General features: G+C 47.1%; 1 gene segment (V, D, J or C); it reads right to left on the reverse strand.

The window, feature by feature from the left end:
• Positions 1-5,930: 5,930 nt before the first annotated feature.
• On the reverse strand, positions 5,931-8,438 carry LOC147118353 (igW chain C region, secreted form 1/3-like). The segment is given in 2 exon segments: positions 5,931-6,094; positions 8,264-8,438. Coding segments are annotated over 2 exon segments (339 nt in total).
• Positions 8,439-21,212: the final 12,774 nt, after the last annotated feature.

Here is a 21,212-nt window from a genome sequence, read left to right on the forward strand (position 1 = left end):
AGAATATATAATGGAGAATAAGGAAATGGCAGACCAATTAAACTCATACTTTGGTTCTGTATTCACAAAGGAGGACACAAATAACCTCCCAGGAATATCGGCAAACATAGGGACTAATGAGAGGGAGGAGCTGACAGAAATTAGTATCTCTAGGGATATGGTGTTGGGTAAGTTGAGGGGACTGAAGGCCGACAAATCCCCGGGGCCTGATAAACTACATCCTAGGGTACTTAAGGAGGTGGCCCTGGAGATAGCAGATGCTCTAAGGATCATCTTCCGGAACTCCATTGACTCGGGAACAGTACCCGTGGATTGGAGGGTAGCTAATGTTACCCCAATATTTAAAAAGGGGGGTAGAGAGAAAGCAGGGAATTATCGACCAGTAAGCCTTACATCGGTTGTGGGCAAAATGCTAGAGTCCATTATTAAGGATAAAATAGCGGAGCACTTGACAAATGGGGAAAGGATCGGACAGAGTCAACATGGATTTACAAAGGGTAAATCGTGTTTGACTAATCTGCTGGAATTTTTTGAGGAAGTAACTGGTAAAATAGATGGGGGAGAGCCAGTGGATGTGGTGTACCTTGACTTCCAGAAAGCCTTCGATAAGGTTCCACACAAAAGATTATCATGCAAAATTAAGGCTGATGGGATTGGGGGCAAAGTATTAACGTGGATAGAGAACTGGCTGGCGGATAGAAAACAGAGAGTTGGAATAAACGGCTCGTTTTCGGAGTGGCAGGCAGTGACCAGCGGGGTGCCGCAAGGATCTGTCCTGGGACCCCAGCTGTTCACAATATATATAAATGATCTGGATCAGGGAATTGGATGCAATATTTCCAAATTCGCTGACGACACTAAACTAGGAGGAGGGGTGGGCTCTGATGAGGATGTCAGGAGGCTACAGTGCGATTTGGACAGGTTGGGGGAATGGGCGGATACGTGGCAGATGCACTATAATGTGGATAAATGCGAGGTTATCCACTTTGGGGGTAAAAACAGGAGGGTAGATTATTGTCTAAATGGCAATAGATTGGGAGATGGGGAAGTGCAGAGGGACCTGGGTGTTCTTGTGCACCAGTCACTGAAGGAGAGCATGCAGGTGCAACAGGCGATTAAGAAGGCAAATGGTATGTTGGCCTTCATATCAAGGGGGTTCGAGTATAGGAATAGGGATACCTTACTACAGCTGTACAAGGTGCTGGTGAGACCGCATCTGGAGTATTGTGTACAGTTTTGGTCGCCCCATCTGCGGAAGGATGTTCTTGCCATGGAAAGAGTGCAACGGCGATTCACCAGGCTGATACCTGGAATGGCGGGAATGACCTACGAAGAGAGATTAAATAGTTTGGGCTTGTACTCACTGGAGTTTAGAAGATTGAGAGGGGATCTCATCGAAACATATAAAATTATGGCAGGCCTGGACAGGCTGAATTCAGAGAGAATGTTTCCAATGGCCGGGGAGCACAGAACCAGGGGCCACAGTCTAAAAATAGCGGGCAAATCATTTAAAACAGAGATGAGGAAGAATTTCTTCACTCAAAGAGTGGTGAGCCTGTGGAATTCCCTGCCACAGAGGGCTGTGAAGGCTAATTCAATAAATATTTTCAAGAGAGAATTGGATATATTTCTGAAGGCTAAGGGGATTAAGGGTTACGGAGAAAAGGCGGGGACGGGGTACTGAACTGGTAAGATCAGCTATGATCTCAGACGAAGATCAGCCATGATCTCATTGAATGGCGGAGCAGGCTCGAAGGGCCGAATGGCCTACTCCTGTTCCTATCTCTATGTTTCTATGTTTCTATAACAGTCTCCGAGACGTTGCCAAACCAGGTTGAGGCCTGCTGTGGGATTGCGGACGTGCGCTGAGCAAATTCTCTTCGCCTGTTCTGATGACTCAGCTCCGAGCCACTTTGTCATCAAATCTAGTTCTTCTCTGGCTGACAGATTCAAGTCCTTGGTGGTACTCAGGAAGGACGCTTTCCATGACCAATAATTTTCAGGACGGCCATCAAATTCTAGAAGGCCTGAACTTAACAATTCTCGGCGGATAAGGTACCTAGCGAGGTCTTGTGCACCTTGTGGCTCGGGTGAGGACTGCTTGGCTGGATTGGCCGAGTGCTGTGGAGGTCTCTGCAGGTAAGTCTTACTTGTTTCTTCTCCTTTAAGCTCAGTGTCTCCAAAAACAGGCTGTTTGCTATTGTGGTGAGTAGCTGGTTCTGTGTCGAGATACCTGGATGTTTCCTTGAAGAACAATTTGCAGTGTTGTTGGACATACTCACTTGTACGTTGCACTGGACTGAGGGGCTGTTCTAGAACATATGCTTCATGGCTGGGCTCCCCGCCTTCGTTCTCCTCACCTTCTTCATAAGCTGCGGCTTCAGCTTCAGCGGCAGCGGCAGCTCTCTGGCTTTGGAGAATGTGGAGACTGACGTCGAGGTCAGCTCTCTGCTTCATCGCACTAGCGTCGAGGTCAGCTCTCTGCTTCATCACACTAGCTTCGTTTTCAGCGAAGGACAATTGAGCCTGGGCAGCTTTTGCCTTGGCACGTGCTTTGGCGGCTGCAGAAGCTGTCGATGACGACGGTCTGCTGGACCGCCAAGATGATCTAGAGGTTGCGTTAGAGGACTGTGACTTGGCATCATTTGCTCGGAGAGGCTCATGCTTCTCGATTGGCTGGTCGACGTCCTCTATGGTATATTGTCTTCCTGAGCGCAGACTCATGGTAGCTGAGTGGTATCTTCTTGTGCTTGAGCCCGCTGTGCTGTTGTCTTTTTACTTTTATGCCCTCGCAGCACGTTCCTATGCAGAGCTAGACAGGTAGCTAACAACTTGATATCTTCCCATAAAAATCACAAGGCTTGACTTTTCTTGTAAAGCTTTACTGAAAGATTCTTATTGTAAAACTGAAATACAACACAGAAATGGAAGCACACATTAGTATACAAGCGCATAACTGATATGCATACACAAATTTAGGTACGCCTGAGCAACACAGTACATTTGGCATGTAAATTACCAAACACGTGGAAACACAGCTTACTGTGAATATACATTTAGCAAACTGGAAGGCATTCTCTTTAAATTAGCCCTGGAGACAGTGCATCAAAATACAGCTACTAGTTAACCAGCTAGACAGAGAGCGAGCACTTCACGGCTAGCTGTGTAAGTTTGCTTACAGAGAAAAGGTACAAACTAAACATTTTCTGCAACATACAGTGTACACTAATCATCTATAACATTCTCAAGTACTTACAGACAAATAATATCCAAGACTCAGGCGTGGGAACAATACAACTTCCCAGAGCATGTGCCGCTGTAGGTCTGTAGTTTACTTTACTGCACTTACTGTGCTTTACTGCACTTTACTGCACTTTTACTGCAGTTGCTAGGTACCAAATAGCCACTAGGTGGCAGCACACAATGGGAATCGATCCAACTTACTCAAACCCCTGAATTAACTGGAAAACTAACATAAATTGCTACAGAGAGACAGCACAATCACCCTTATTTTTCCTTTGGGGTAGACTTTTTGCCCCGTGTACGTCTTCAAAATAATTTTTGTGTCTCTCAAGGGTATGTGTGAGAATAGCCGCTCGTAGTCCCGTCGGTTTATAACTGTTAGGGCTGATCCTGTGTCCAATTTCATCTTTACCTGGACTCCTGCTATCTTGAGAGTGACCCAAATGGTTCGGTGATCCTCCGTTGTGATCATATTATGTAGTTTCAGACAACTCAGTTCCCTGCTTTCGGAGTCGTTATCACTCTTTTGTTCGTCTGAACTATTCTCCGTTATCTTATGTACCTTCTTGTACTTTCCTTTGGTCGGTTTCTTATTGCTGGTTTTCTTTCCCGACCTGCAGACTCGTGCTACGTGTCCTACTTTTCCACACTGTCTGCACACTTTGTCTTTGAACCAGCAATCATTCTGGTCGTGTGTTGTTCTGCCGCAGCGATAGCACTTCTCTGTTCCATATGACATTTAGGTTGTGCCATATTCTTGCGGTCTCTGTTGTATCTCTGCAGCACCCCGTGCTGCTGCTTCATATGATACCGCAATGCTGAAAGCCTTTTCCAGCGTAAGGTCCTTTTCAGATAAAAGCCGTTTCTGGGTTCCTTCACTTTGAAGCCCACACACAAACTTGTCCCTTAAGGTATCTGCCAGTCCCGCTCCAAACTGGCAGTGTTTCGATAGTTTGTGCAGTTCTGTTAAATAATCAGCATTGCTTTCATCCTTATGCTGGTTCCGTTTGTGAAACTTGAATCTTTCTGCTATCAGCAGCAGTGTGGGGTTTAAATGTTCCTTTAGTATCGTTACTATGTCTTCAAAACTCTTTTCCATTGGCTTCGTTGGGGTTACTAGCTTTCGTAATAAACCATACGTCTTTGCACCCATTAAATTTAACAATACCGATGCTTTCATGTCATCTGACACCCCATTTGCCTTGCAGTACACCTCTATTCGTTTGACATATGTAGTCCAATCTTCGACTTCATTGTCAAATGCGGTGATACTGCCACTCTTCGGCATTTTGGGTGTGGTTTAAAATGGCGTCTCCCAATGGCTTAAAATGGCGTCTCCCGCGCTTTCCTTCCTCCCCCGCTGCTGCCGACAGCACTCCCGGCGGTTCTCGTGGCAATGGCGGTGCCCTGTAGGTTTCGCGCGCTTCTCCTGCGCTGCTGCCAACGCCGCTCTCGGCAGTCCTCGTGGCAATGGCAGCGCCTCACGGGTTTCAGCGCATCTCTCTCTCCCTCTCTCTGACGCTGCTCAGCCCCTGAACACCGGCTGCGCCCTGTGCGCTCTGCCTTCTCTCCCTCTCCCCCGTCGATGCTGCTCGGCCCTTTGCTGTGCCGCTCGGTCGGGCTCTAGCCTGCCGCTGTCCGGGAAGGGTCTGCGCACTACCTGTTGCCAGCCCGTTTCGCTGGACCACCTCAACTGGAAAGCCAAGCCTGGCTCTCGACAGCCTCCCCCGCAATTCTCGAGTCTCTGCTGGATGACTGGGCGGTTGCCCGTGGTCGACGCCCGAGTCTCTGGCCTTGACCTCCAATCCACTGATCTCCAGGAACGAATCCCCAGGAGGTGATGCAGAGTTGCAGGTAGGTTCGAACCTGCCTCGTCGCCAATGTTACGTCCGTGTATAATAAGACACAGACTGCGGAGATCGGTACAACAGGTGTTTACTCAACGTGGCTCATACTGCAACTGATCTATACAGATTACTACTCAGTGTTATATACAGGTGTGGTCACTGCCGGTACTGCAGTATACATGAGCTGTAAAACATAGTTCCCCCCCTTAAAGGTATATACATTACAAGGAGAATACCCCTTAATATTGTAAAATGCTGTTATTATTCAGCAAGTGGGTCTAATGCTGTTTACCCTTGGGGAGAATTTTTTTTAAAACACTTCCCTTGTGAACATTGAACTCTTCTTGTTGACTGATGTCAGTATCCGGGAGGTGGGTGAATTTCTGCTTTCATCCAAAACCCACTGGGTGATACAGGGCACCAGTTGGATCCCCGTGTCCTATCTCACCAATTTACATCAGGACCAACATTAAAGGGGCCAACCCTCCTTTTACTGGATCAATGTGACATTTCTCCCCCTCCACCCCCACTCGCTTTTCCAGCACCTCCTCCCACCCCACAGCCTCTCTGGGCGAGAGATGGGCTTCCAATTCTTGTCCACTAGAGTCAGACCAGAGAGGCAACAAACAAGCTGTGGAGTCGGAACCCGATCCAAACTGGCCCGACAGTGTTCACGACAAATGACCATACAGACAAGGTGTGGATTGGGTGGGGGAGCCCAAGCTAGGGTTGTATCTCCTCCCTCTGTTAACACTTCATCCTGACAGACACCATGGACTGGATTTGAACCTGCCAAACAGTTTGCAATAAAATTCAACGGCCAATTCCATTCACAACCAATCACTTTATTTTGCACATTTGTGGGTGACATTTATACTCGTGCTCAGCACCGTCGGAGAGGGTCACGTTAAGATTAGTTTGGTAGAGGAGCCACAGCATACACCCAGAACAAGAGCAAGCAGCGTTTCCACTCAGAACAGGAAGATTTGTGTTTCCACCCGCAACTGGAAGAGTTGCAGATTTAAGCGTCATACATTTTCACCTCCCCTCCCCTATGCTGGGAAAGTGGGAGCTCCACACGGTCCCTGAAGTCTGCTCCATCCTGAGTTTTTAAGAACCTAAAGGGACCAGATATGTGGACCATGACAAGCTGTTTCACCTTGTCGAGGACAGTAGAACCCGAGGTCACGACCAGTGCTTGAAGCAGGATCGGGGAGGGGGTTCAATGCAAATCTAATGTAATGAGCCAATATTTCAGTCAGTGGTCAAATTCAAATGCAAAATTGGATAAAACATAGAAACATAGAAGATAGGAGCAGGAGTTGGCCATTCGGCCCCTCAAGCCTGCTCCGCCATTTAATGAGATCATGGCTGATCATCCAAATTCAGTACCCTGTCCCTGCCTTCTCCTCATATCCCTTGATCCCTTTTGCCTTAAGAAATATATCTAACTGCTTCTGGAATATATTTAATGAATTGGCCTCAACTGCCTTCTGTGGTAGAGAATTCCACAGGTTCACCACTCTCTGGGTGAAGAAATTCCTCCTCATCTCTCTCCTAAATGGCTTACTCCTTATCTTTAGACTGTGACCCCTGGTTCTGGACTCCCCTGTCATCGGGAACATCCTTCCTGCATCTAGTCTGTCTAGTCCTGTTAGAATTTTATAAGTTTCAATGAGATCCCCTCTCATTCTTCTACACTCCAGTGAATATAAGCCCAATCGACCCAATCTCTCCTCATACGTCATTCCTGCCATCCCAGGTATCAGTCTGGTGAATCTTCGCTGCACTCCCTCCATGGCAAGAACATCCTTCCTCAGATAAGGCGACCAAAACTGCACACAATACTCAAGGTGTGGTCTCACCAAGGCCCTGTACAACTGTAGCAATACATCCTTGTTCCTGTACTCGAACCCTCTTGCTATGAAGGTCAACATACCATTTGCCTTCTTAACCACCTGCTGCACCTGCATGCTTACCTTCAGCGACTGGTGCACAAGGACACCCAGGTCTCGTTGCACTTCCCCTTCTCCCAATCTATTGCTGTTCAGATAATAATCTGCCTTCCTGTTTTTGCCACCAAAGTGGATAACCTCGCATTTATCCACATTATATTGCATCTGCCATGCATCTGCCCAATCACCCAACCTGTCCAAATCATACTGGAGTTTCTCGGCATCCTCCTCACAGCACACACGCCCACCCAGCTTTGTGTCGTCTGCAAATTTGGAGATAATACATCTAATTCCCTCGTACGATAGCAAAATACTGCAGATGGTGGAAATCCGAAATAACAACAGAAAATGCTGGAAAAACTCAGCAGGCCAGGCAACATCCGTGGAGAGAAATTAGAGTCCACGTTCGGGTCAAAACCCTTTATCAAGTTAAAGGGTTTTGACCCGAAACGTCGACTCTAATTTCTCTCCACGGATGTTGCCTGACCTGCTGAGTTTTTCCAGCATTTTCTGTTGTTATATCTAATTCCCTCATCTAGATCATTAATATATATTGTGAATAGCTGGAGTCCAAGCACCGATCCCTGTGGTACCCCACTAGTCACTGCCTGCCACTCAGAAAAAGAGCCGTTTATTCCAACTCTTTGCTTCCTGTCTGCCAACCAGTTCTGTATCCAAGTCAGTACCTTACCCCCAATTCCATGTGCTGTAACTTTGCACGCTAAGCTCTTATGCGGGACCTTATCGAAAGCCTTCTGAAAGTCCAAATACACCACATCCACTGGTTCTCCCTTATCTATTCTACCAGTTACATCCTCAAAAAATTCCAGACAGATTTCTTTCACAAAATAACATTTGGGGGACAGTAGAAAGGGAACAGTTAGGCGGTGATTTGAACTGTGGACGGTATCAGATGGGCTGCCCGTTTTACGCCCTGCCCCATTTTGTTTTCTATTGAAGTCAGCAGCGAGTAAAAGCGGGCGAGGCTGTAAACGGGTGTCCGATCCCAGCAGTTTCCCCACTCTGCGCGTTATGTTAAAATTACTCCCTTTAAGTGTCGATTGAATATCAACACAATGTACTAAACATCTTGCCTCTCTCAACAAGGTCGATATTAGGGACAGTGATTCATGAATTGAGGGCGAGCGCCAGCGCTTTAAGTTAACACAAGGCTGAATTACTGACGGTATATTCTTTGTCCCCTCAGACACCACTTACCCTCTCGATACCTCATGCTGATCCTGTCATTGAAGCTCGAAGGTGCGTGGGACACTCCACATGTGTAGACATCCCCTTTGGTCCCTTCCTCCACAGGCACCGTCAGGTAAGTGACCGTTTCAAAGGTAGCTTCAGTTCTCAGTGTGGCAGGGAGAACAACATCCACTTGGTCCATTCCGGCTGTCTTCCAGGAAACCTGTAGGCTGTTGGGATAGAATCCGGATATCACATAGCCCAGGACAGCTTGAGTTGATTGTAGACAATCTCCGGTGATGGAACAAAAGTGGGATGAGCTTCGGAACTCGAGCTGTAACACTTTGCCGTATTTCAGATTACACGATTGTTTTGGCCACAGTAAAGCTATGCTCCATTCCCCCAACATCCAGAGCAAGCCCCCTCCATAATGTTGTCAATTTGCTGGTGATCATGTCATAAGAACATAAGAAATAGGAGCAGGAATAGGCCACTTGGCCCCTCGAGCCTGCTCCGCCATTCAATAAGATCATGGCTGATCTTGGGCTCAAAGCCACTTCCCAGCCCGCTCCCCATAACCCTTCACTCCCTTATCTTGCAAAAATTTGTCTATCTCCACTTTAAATGTATTTAATGACCCAGCCTCCACAGCTCTCTGGGGCAGAGAATTCCACAGATTTACGACCCTCTGAGAGAAGAAATTCCTCCTCATCTCAGTTCTAAAAGGGCGACCCTTTATTCCGAGACTGAGCCCACCGTGTTCTAGATTTCCCCACGAGGGGAAACATCCTCTCTGCATCTACCCTGTCGAGCCCCCTCAGTATCTTATATGTTTCGATAAGATCACCTCTCATTCTTCTAAATTCCAATGTGTATAGGTCCAGCCTGCTCAACCTTTCCTCACAAGTCAAACCCCTCATCTCTGGAATTAACCTAGTGAATCGTCTCTGAACTGCCTCCCATTCCCAAAACTGTCTGCATTCCCAAAACCAATTAATGTTTCCTATATAACTGTTAGCACCAGATGATAGGAGTTTATAGAAAAGGAAGAATTTGCCACCAAGTTATTAGAATAACTAAGTCTTGTTTAGCGGTGACATTGATTGGGAGATCAAAATACCTTAGAGTCAACACAAGTGACAGGCATAACCTGAAGGGGATATAACATGGGTAAGATAGTGTCGCGTATTGATTGCGAGTTTGACACCAGTCAATACGGTAATGTAATGTGCGAGTTTGACACCAGCAAATACGGTAATGTAATGTGCATTGCATTATGGGAATTACCCGGGAAAGCAGCAGTCAGCCATTTTAGAGAATAAAGAGAACATCGCAGTTAGAAGCCTGTCTGCCTGATTCTATGCTTTAGTGCGTTCATACAACAGATAGCAAATAGTGTAAAGTCCGCGCCTCAATAATACACGGACTTTGGGAGAACAGTTTAACAGGTACTTTACTGAACAAGAGGCAGCTTGAAAATGAAACTACAGAAGCCTGCTAGGGCCTTTTATACAGGGGTGGTCACTGCCGGTACTGCAGTCTAAGACCAGTTATTCCCTTAAAGGTACATACACAACAATTCCTCCCCTTTTAGATAAACAGTACATAACATTCATTTAACAACTAAATAATAACTAATTACAATTACAATTTTCTCAGTAATATATACATCAACTGAAATAGTCATTTATAAGTTCAGTCTTTGAGGAGGCTTCCTGATCCGGACTGGATAGCGCCTTTCTCGAGTATCCTGTTCTGGCGGTGGAGTCAATTCTGGCTCATTGTCATTGGTTGGTTCGTCAGCTTCCAATACCCCTGCTTCTGAGGTAGACGCAATCTGTACTTCGGGCTCATTACCAGGTGCACATGCTTGTGGTACAGGTTTGGCTTGTTCCTGTCAGCATGGCATCTCACGATGCTCTCTCCAACGTCCACTGTGTACATTAGTGGTCCCTGCTGTGTGCATATCGTGCCTGGCTGCCATTTTTCTGTTCGGTAGTCGCGGGCCAAGACTGGTTGCCCTATCTTGAAGCTCCTGGTTGGCTTCTCATTTATGTGCTGGAACTGCTTATCCTCAACATCTCGTCTTATGTTTGGTTTGAGCAAATCCAAGCGACATCTTAGTCTCCGGTTGAAAAACAGTACGGCTGGAGTTTGGTTGGTTACTGCATGTGTCGCATACCGGTAAGCAAACAGGAAGTTAACCACCTTGTGTTGCAGTGGTATGTCATCATTATACATTGCCTTTATGGCCTTTTTAAAGGTCTGAACAAACCTCTCAGCCAATCCATTTGTGGCTGGATGATATGGGGCAGATGTGTAATGCTTCACCCCATTATTCTTCAGGAACCTCCGGAAATCCTCAGACACAAACTGTGGGCCATTGTCGGAACAGATCTGTTCTGGCAACCCATTCCTGGCGAAGATGGTCCTTAGGACTGCAATAGTTTTCTCCGTGGTGGTGGAGGACATTTTAATGACCTCTGGCCATTTCGAATGAGCGTCCACAGTGATTAGAAACATTGAGTCCATAAATGGACCAGCGAAATCAATGTGTACCCGTTGCCATGGAGATGAGGGCGACTCCCATGGATGTAGCGGGGCCTGTGGTGGAGCGTTTTGGACCTTCTGGCATCCTGTGCATCTCTTGGTCATATCCTCGATTTCTTTATCGATTCCCGGCCACCATACAAACGCCCTGGCTAGGCTCTTCATTTTTACCCCTCCCAGATGACCCTCGTGAAGCTCATTGAGTACTCTATCTCTCAACTTGGGTGGAATTACCACTCGGGATCCACACATCAAGGTTCTCCGGCACACTGACAGCTGTTCCCTCCTTGGCAAGAATGCTGGCAACAGTGAGTCGCCAAATGCTGGCCATCCCTTCACCGTCAAATCATAGACCCGAGAGAGTGTCGGGTCATTTCGGGTTTCCTTCTCAATACTTGCGTTTGTAATAGGCAAACATTCGACTATGGTCACATGGAATATCTCCACAGGGTCCACTGCAGGTGCTTCTTCTGCCGTAGGCAACGGTAGGCGCGACAGCCCATCAGCGTTTCCATGTTGTTTCGTACCTTTGTACTCTATGTCATACTGATGTGCCCCTCAAAAAAGTGACCATCTTTGCAGCCGTTGCGCCGTCATCACCGGAACGCCCTTCTTTGGGTTAAAAATTGAGACCAGGGGTTGATGATCAGTCAGTAGGGTGAATTTCTGCCCGTGCAGATAGTGATTGAACTTCTTCACCCCCCACACCAGGCTGAGGGCCTCCCTGTCAATCTGGGCGTAGTTACGCTCGGCTGAGGTTAGCGAGCGCGACACAAAGGCTATTGGCCTCTCTGAACCATCACGAATTTGTGTGAGAGCACCACTCCAATGCCGTAAGGTGACGCATCACATGCCAACCGAATTGGTAGTGTTGGGTTGTAGTGGGCCAATACTTCTTTTGAAGTGATTTGGCATTTACATTCCTGAAAGGCACGCTTACACTCATCACTCCATTTCCATGTTGCACCAGTTTGAAGGAGGGCATTCAGTGGGTGCAGAATTGTAGATAAATTTGGCAAGAACTTATATGGTAGTAGTTCACCAACCCGAGGAACGACCTCAGTTGCAACACATTTTCTGGTGCTGGAACCTTGACTACAGCCTCAATCTTGTCCGGCGACTTATGCAACCCTTCCTCATCAATCATGTGGCCACAATACGAGATTTGTCTCTTGAAGAACTCGCATTTGGGACGGTTGGCTCGTAGCCCATATTCCTGCAATCTCGTGAGCACCTGTTCCAGGTTGGCAAGGTGTTCATTGTCATTTTCGCCCGTAACCAGGATGTCGTCCACATAACACTGGGTCCCCGGGATCCCTTGCAGGACTTGTTCCAATGTCCTCTGCCACATAGCCGGGGCCGATGCTACCCCAAATACCAGTCGATTGTACTGGTAAAGGCCTTTGTGAGTGTTTGTCGTGAGGTATTTCCTACATGCTTCTTCCACCTCCATTTGTAGATACGCTTGAGCCAGGTCAATCTTTGTAAAACGTTTCCCTCCAGATAGTGAGGCGAAAATATCTTCTATCCGCGGAAGCGGATACTGTACTGTGTGCAGGATTGGGTTCACAGTCACCTTGAAGTCCCCACAGATGCGAACTTTCCTTGGCTCCCCAGGCGTGCTGCTCAATGCTTTCTTCATTACAGGAACAATGGGTATGGCCCACTCGCTCCAGTCCACCTTAGACAGCACCCCCGAATGCTCCAGACTCTCCAGTTCAGCTTCCACAGCTGGGCGTATCGCGTATGGCACCGGTCTGGCCTTGAAAAATTTTGGGGTTGCGTTATCCTCAATCTTTATGGTTGCCTTTACTCCTTTTAGAGTCCCAAGTCCTTGTTGAAACACCTCTTCCGCGTCAGATAGAATTTGTGACAGACGTCCAGGTGCGACGTCATCATCTTTTTTGTCAGTCACAGTTAGTGCCAGAATGGAATGCCAATCCAATTGTAGTCTTCCGATCCAGTCACGTCCCAATAATGGTGGTCCTCCATCTCGTAGTATATACATGTATAGTTTCTGTGTTTCCTTTCTGTTATATTCAACTGGCACCCTTATTTTTCCTCTGGGGTAGACCTTTTGCCCCGTGTATGTCTTCAATACAATGGACGTGTCCTTTAAGGGTATGTGTGAGAATAGCCGCTCATAGTCTCGTCGATTCATGACAGTTAGGGCTGATCCTGTGTCCAATTCCATCTTCACTGGGGACCCTGCTATCATGAGGGTGGCCCAAATGGTTCGGTGATCTTCTTTTGCGATCACGTTGTGTAACTTTAAACAACTTAGTCGCCTGCTCCCGGAGACCTTATCACTCTCCTAATCTTCTGAACTACTATCTGTCAGTTTCTTTACTTTCCTGTACTGTTCCTTAGTAGTTCTTGTCATGTTGGTCTTCTTTCCCGACCTGCAGGCTCTTGCTATATGTCCCATTTTCCCGCATTGCCTGCATATTTTGTCTTTAAACCAGCAGTCCTTCTGCTCATGGGTTGTTCTGCCGCAGCGATAGCACTTTTCGGCTCCATACGCCATTTCGTTAGCGCTGTATTCTTGTGGTTTCTGTTGTATTTCCGCAGCTCCCCGTGCTGCTGCTTCGTAGGATACTGCCACGCTGAAAGCCTGTTCTAGCGTCAGGTCCTTTTTTGAAAGTAATCGTTTCTGGGTTCCTTCACTCTGGAGCCCGCAGACAAACTTATCCCGTAAGGTGTCTGCCAGTCCTGCTCCGAACTGGCAGTGCTTCGATAACTTGCATAGTTCCGTAAGATAGTCAGCATTGCTCTCACCTTTGTGCTGGTTTCTTTTATGGAACTTGAATCTTTCTGCTATCAGCAGTGGTGTAGGGCTTAGATGTTCCTGTAAGATATGAACAATCTCCTCAAAACTTTTCTCCATTGGTTTAGCTGGGGTAATTAAATTCCGCAATAGGCCGTACGTACTCGCACCCATCAGATTTAATAATACCGACGCCCTCTTTCCATCAGCCACCTCATTTGCCTTGCAGTACACTTCAATTCTTTCCACATACGTGGTCCAGTCTTCTACCTCGTTGTCGAAAGCAGTGATACTTCCACTTTTTGGCATCTTGGGCGATTTAAAATGGCGCCTCCCGCGCTTTTGCTTCTTCCCCAGTGGAATAAAATGGCGCCTCCCGCGCTTTTGCTTCTTCCCCAACGGGATAAAATGGCACCTCCCGCGCTTTTGCTTCTTCCCCTTACTGCCACGCTGCTCCTAGCGTTCTACGGGATAATGGCGGCGACCCGCAGCTTCGGTGCATCTCGCTTTCCTTCCCCCTCGTTTAGTTTCTCTCCGCTGTCCTGTTCTCGAGCACCGACCGCGCCCTGTGTGCTCCACCCTCTCTCTCTTGTTTTCTTTTCCCGGCGACATTGCGCGGCCCGATTTGTAGAGCCACTCGATCGAGCTTGAGCCCGCTGCAGTCCGGAAGGGTCAGCGCGCTACCTGCTACCAGCACGATTCACTGGAACCACAGTATCTCCCGCAATTCTCCAAACACCAATGGATTCTTTGGGCGGTTGCCCTCGGTCGACGCCCGTTGCTCAGACTACGACCTTCCAGGACCTTCCTTTCAGGCGAGATCCCCGTGAGATGATGCCACACTGCAGGTGAATGCGAACTTACTCGTCGCCACTGTAAAGTCCGCGCCTCAATAATACAAGTGTTAAGTCCGTGAATGATTTAGACACGGACTAGCAGGAGTGAAAAACAACAGATGTTTACTGGTGGAAGTCCATAACGAATCTAAACAACAGAGGCTCTCTAGCGCCTTTTATACAGGGGTGGTCACTGCCGGTACTGCAGTCTGAGACCAGCTATTCTCTTAAAGGTACATGCACAACAATTACTCCCCTTTTAGATAAACAGTACATAACATTCATTTAACACTAATGATAACGAATTACAATCACAATTACTGTTGCTAGATACATTGGTTAAGTTTAAGCAATTATAAGTTCAGTCTTTGAGGAGGCTTCCTGATTCTGTCTGGATAACGCCTCTTTGGAGTATCAGGTTCTTCTGGCAATGTTGAGTCGAAATCAATGTCGTTGTTTGGTTCATCTGCTTCCAATATTACCGGTTCTGCGGTAGCTGCAATTGGAATGCCGATTTCATTACCAGGTGTATCAGATCGTGGTGTGGAGTTGACGTTTTCCAGTGACTCTAGAATCTGGTCAGCATGGTGTCTTACAATGCTCTCCCCAACGTCCATGGTACACATGAGAGGTCCTTGTCGTGTACAAATCGTTCCTGGCTGCCATTTCTCAGTGCGGTAGTCCCGGGCCAAAACTGGTTGACCTACCTTAAAACTCCTGGTCGGCCTTTCATTCATATTCTGAAACTGCCTGTTCTCCACATCTCTTCGGACGTTTGGCTTAACCAAATCCAAGCAGCATCGTAGTCTTCGATTGAAGAACATCATGGCTGGAGTTTGGTTGGTAACCGCATGTGTCGCATTCCGGTAGGCAAACAAGAAGTTGTCCACCTTGTGTTGTAGGGGTATATCTTCATTACACATTGCCTTGATAGCCTTCTTGAATGTTTGGACAAACCTCTCGGCCAATCCATTAGTGGCTGGATGATATGGGGCAGATGTGTAATGCTTAACACCGTTGTTCTTTAAGAACCTTCGGAACTCTTCAGACACAAACTGTGGTCCATTGTCAGAGCAAATCTGTTCAGGCAGCCCATTCCTGGCGAATATGGTTCGTAAAACTGCGATAGTTTTTTCCGTGGTGGTTGAGGACATTTTTATTACCTCTGGCCACTTTGAATGTGCATCCACCGCAATTAAAAACATCGAGTCCATGAAGGGACCAGCAAAATCAATGTGCACCCTTTGCCATGGAGATGAGGGCCACTCCCATGGATGCAGAGGAGCTTGTGGTGGGGCGTTTTGGAGCTTCTGGGATCCTGCACAGCTCTTGGTCATCTCTTCAATTTCTCTATCGATTCCCAGCCACCACACAAACGCTCTGGCTAAGCTCTTCATTTTTACCCCACCCAGATGACCCTCATGAAGCTCATTGAGCACTCTATCCGTCAACTTAGGTGGAATTACTACTCTGGATCCACACATCAAGGTTCCTCTGCACACTGACAGCTGTTCTCTTCTTGACGAAAATGCTGGCAGCAGTGGTTCGCCATGTGCTGGCCATCCCTTCACCGTTAAATCATAGACCCATGATAGTGTCGGGTCATTCCGTGTTTCCTTTTCTATGTTTGCATTCGTCACAGGGAGACATTCGACTATGGTCGAGTGGAATAACTCCATTGGATCCACTGCAAGGTCTTCTTCTTCCACCGTCGGCAACGGTAGATGTGACAATCCATCAGCATTTCCATGCTGTTTAGTTCCCCTGTACTCGATGTCATATAGGTGTGCCCCTAGGAAAAGGGACCATCTCTGCAGCCGTTGTGCTGTCATTATTGGTACGCCCTTCTGAGGGTTGAAAATGGAGACAAGAGGTTGATGATCGGTTAGTAGAGTAAATTTTTGTCCGTGCAGAAAGTGATTGAACTTCTTCACCCCCCACACTAGGCTGAGGGCCTCTCTGTCAATCTGGGTGTAGTTACGCTCGGCAGAAGTTAACGAGCGTGACGCAAAAGCTATCGGCCTCTCCAAACCATCAAGGAATTTATGTGACAGTACCGCCCCAATGCCGTAGGGAGACGCATCACACGCCAGCCTGATTGGCAGTGCTGGGTTGTAGTGAGCCAATACTTCCTTTGAAGTGATTAAGTCCTTACTCGTCTGAAAAGCACGTTTACAATCATCGCTCCATTTCCATGCTACCCTCGTTCGTAGCAGGGCGTTCAGTGGATGCAGAACTGTCGACAAATTCGGGAAAAACTTATGATAGTAATTCACCAACCCGAGGAATGACCTCAGTTGCGACACATTTTCAGGCGCTGGGGCCTTAACAACCGCTTCAATTTTGTCAGGGGACTTATGTAACCCCTCTTCATCAATCACGTGGCCACAATACGATATCTGTTTCTTAAAAAATTCGCACTTGGGGCGGTTGGCTCGCAGCCCATGTTCCTGTAGTCTAGTGAGCACCTGTTCTAGGTTGTTAAGGTGTTCACTGTCATCTTCACCTGTTACAAGAATGTCATCCAAGTAACACTGAGTCCCCGGAATCCCTTGCAGGACTTGTTCCATCGCTCTTTGCCATATCGCCGGAGCCGATGCTACTCCGAATACCAATCGATGATATTGGTAAAGACCTTTGTGAGTGTTTATCGTGAGGTACTTCCAAGAGGACTCTTCAACCTCCATCTGCAAATATGCTTGTGCTAGGTCAATTTTTGTAAAACGCTTCCCTCCAGACAGTGAGGCGAAGATGTCTTCTATCCTTGGAAGAGGATATTGTACTGTGTGAAGGACAGGGTTCACAGTCACCTTGAAATCCCCACAGATGCGAATCTTCCTTGGCTCTCCGGACTTCTTGCTTAACGTTTTTTTCATGACAGGAATGATGGGTGCCGCCTACTCGCTCCAGTCGACCTTAGACAACACGCCCGCCTTCTCCAGATTCTCCAGCTCTGCCTCGACAGCTGGACGAATTGCATATGGTACCGGCCTCGCTTTGAAAAACTTGGGAACTGCATTCTCTTCTATTTTTAACGAGGCGGTTACGCCTTTAAGCGTGCCCAGTTCTTGTTGAAATACCTCTTTGACGTTAGCTAAGATTGTTGACAATCGTCCAGGAGTGACGTCTTCATCTTTTTTACCGTCCACCGTCATTGCATGAATGGAATGCCAATCTAAGTTTATCTTCCTGATCCATTCCCATCCCAATAACGGTGGTCCACCATTTGGCAGTATGCAGAGATACAATTTCCATATTTTCTTGCCATTGTATTCGACAGGCACCCTTATTTTTCCTCTGGGGTATACTTTTTGCCCCGTATACGTCGTCAAGACGATGGATGTCTCTCTCAAGGGTATGTGTGAAAATAGCCGCTCATAGTCTCGTCGAGTCATGACGGTTAGCGCTGATCCTGTATCCAATTCCATTTTAACTTGGGACCCTGCTATCGTGAGGGTGACCCAAATGGTTCGGTGATCCTCTTTTGCGATTACATTGTGAAGTATGAGACAGCTTAATGTCCTGTTCTCGGATTCACTATCGCTCATCTGATCTTTGGAACTACTGTCTGTCTTCTTTTGTACTTTCTTGTATGGTTCCTTAGTAGCCTTTTTGTTGTCGCTGGTCTTCTTCCCAGACCTACAAACTCGTGCAATGTGCCCAATCTTCCCACATTGTCTGCATATTTTGTCTTTGGACCAGCAGTCCTTCTGGTCATGGTTAGTTCTGCCGCAGCGATAACATTTTGCAAATCCCCGTGTCATTTCGTGGGTGCTGTATTCCTGTGGTTTTTGTTGAATTTCTGCAGCTCCCCTGGCTGCTGCTTCATATGATACTGCCACGCTGAAAGCCTTGTCTAGCGTCAGCTCTTTTTCTGCGAGTAACTTCTTCTGTGTTCCTTCACTCAGGAGTCCACAGACAAATTTGTCCCATAGGGTATCTGCCAGTCCTGCTCCGAACTGGCAGTGCTTTGATAGCTTGCGTAGTTCTGTAAGATACTCAGCATTGCTCTCATCTTTGTGCTGAGTACTCCTGTGGAATTTAAATCTTTCTGCTATCAACAGCGGTGCAGGGTTTAAGTGCTCCTGTAGAACAGCAACAATTTCGTTAAAACTCTTCGCCTTCGGTTTGGCTGGAGTAATCAGATCCCGCAATAGGCCGTACGTTCTAGCGCCCATTAAGTTTAGCAATATTGATGCCTTTTTCCCCTCCGCTATTTCATTTGCCTCGAAATATACCTCGACTCTTTCCACATACGTGGTCCAGTCTGTTGAGTCTGTATGTCCCAGTTAGGTTTAGGATCAATCACTGGACACAGACAACAAGAATAACTTTTAACAGGTCTTTACTATTCGAAGGTCAGGGCTGAACTGCCCAGCAAATCCTTGCACAACACTTATATACCGGTGTGGTCACCACCGGTATTACAGTATTACACTATACAGCAGCCAAGAGAAAGTAGTACATCTCTTAAGGTAGTTCTCTTAAGGTGGAACAGGTTACATACGCCACAATCCTCCCTTTTTAGCTTAACAGTTATATCCCCATTTAACATAACATAATAACATATATATATATACAACTTCATGCAAAACAGTTCAAAGATTCAGTCTCTGAGGAGGCCTCCTGATTCGAGTTGGATAACGCCTTTCAGGGGTCTCTGATTCTTGTTGCTGGGGTGACTCTTCTAGTTGGTCTCTTATGGATTGGACATCATCATCAGGTACATTCACTTCTGAGGTAGATGCTTCAGGTTCACTAACTTCTTTCACGGTTGTCTCTGCCGTAACCATGGGTTCGACCCTTGTTCTCGATTCTACCAGTTGGTCAGCATGACGCCATATTACATTTTCACCAATATCTACCGTGTACATCAGGGGTCCTTGTCTGGCCCGAATTGTTCCAGATTGCCATTTCTCGTTTTTATAGTCCCGGGCTAACACTGGTTGTCCTATTTCGAAACTCCGAGTGGTCTTGTTATATATATGCTGGAACTGTTTGTTTTCAACTTCCCTCCACACATTTGGTTTTAACAAGTCCAACCTGGACCGCAACCTCCTGTTGTAGAACATCATGGCAGGACTTTGGTTTGTCACTGCATGAGTGGCGTTTCGATATGCCAGTAGGAATTTGTCCACCTTGTGTTGTAGTGGAATCTGATCTTCGCTCATGGCCTTTATTGCTTTTTTAAACGTTTGTACAAATCTCTCGGCCAACCCGTTTGTAGCCGGATGATATGGGGCAGAGGTATAATGTTTCACCCCATTCTTCTTCATGGATCCCTGGAATTCTTCTGACACGAACTGCGGTCCGTTGTCTGAACATATTTGTTCTGGCAATCCATTTCTCGCAAATATCATTCTTAACACCGCGATCGTCTTTTCCGAGGTAGTGGTAGTCATCTTAATCACTTCTGGCCATTTAGAATGTGCGTCCACCGCAATTAAAAACATGGAGTCCATGAAAGGACCAGCAAAGTCAATATGTACACGTTGCCATGGGGTTGAAGGCCATTCCCATGGATGCAGCGGTGCAATCGGACGTGCATTTTGCACTTTTTGGCACCCTGAGCAGCTTTTCGTCAGCTCCTCTATCTGTTGGTCGATACCCGGCCACTACACATAAGCCCTAGCAAGGCTTTTCATCTTGACTCCCCCCAGATGACCTTCATGCAGTTCCTTTAGAACTCTCTCTCTTAACTTAGGAGGAATAATCACCCTTGTTCCATACATCAATGTTCCTTGACAGACGGACAGCTGTTCTCGTCTTGCTGAGAATGCCGGTAACAGTGGATCACCATGTGCTGGCCATCCCTTCACTGTCACTTCGTAGACCCTGGACAGTGTCGGGTCGTTCCTGGTTTCTCTTTCAATACTTGCATTGGTGACTGGTAAACATTCGATGATGGTCGAGTGAAATAACTCAACAGGGTCAACCGTCGGTGCCTCCTCCTCTGTAGGTAGTGGCAGGTGCGACAGCCCATCAGCATTACCATGCTGCTTTGTACCTTTGAATTCTATCTGATATTGATGTGCCCCTAGGAAACGGGACCATCTCTGGAGTCTCTGTGCTGTCATCACCGAAACACCCTTCTTAGGGTTAAAAATGGATACCAACGGCTGGTGGTCTGTCAGAAGCATAAACTTTTGGCCCTGCAGGTAATGATTAAACTTCTTTACTCCCCACACAAGGCTGAGAGCCTCCCTATCTATCTGAGCATAATTGCGCTCAGCGGAGGTCAATGATCTGGATGCGAACGCAACTGGCCTCTCCTGGCCATTTGGCAACTTGTGTGAGAGTACTGCCCCAATACCATATGGAGAAGCATCACAAGCCAAACGAATAGGCAGCGTTGGGTTGAAGTGAGCCAACACTTCCTCTGAGGTGATCAATGCCTTGCTTTCGCGAAAGGCCCTCTTACAGTCCTCGCTCCACTTCCATGGTACTCCCTTCTGCAAAAGAGCGTTCAGCGGGTGCAGCACCGTGGATAAATTTGGCAGAAACTTATGGTAATAGTTAATTAACCCTAGAAACGACCTCAATTGGGATACATTATCCGGAGCGGGAGCCTTCACAACAGCTTCGATCTTGTCAGGAGACTTATGAAGCCCCTCCTGGTCAATGACATGACCACAGTACGAGATCCGCTTCTGAAAGAATTCACATTTCTGGCGATTAACTCGAAGACCATATTCTTTCAATCTGGTGAGCACCAGTTCCAAGTTTGCAAGGTGTTCCTCGTCATCATCTCCTGTAATCAGAATATCGTCCAGGTAACATTGTGTACCTGGAAATCCCTGTAATAACTGCTCCATGGCCCTCT

This window comes from Somniosus microcephalus, chromosome 4, assembly GCF_052327205.1.
Source record: "Somniosus microcephalus isolate GS21.2 chromosome 4, FLI_Smic_1.0, whole genome shotgun sequence".
Taxonomy (NCBI): Eukaryota; Metazoa; Chordata; class Chondrichthyes; order Squaliformes; family Somniosidae; genus Somniosus; species Somniosus microcephalus.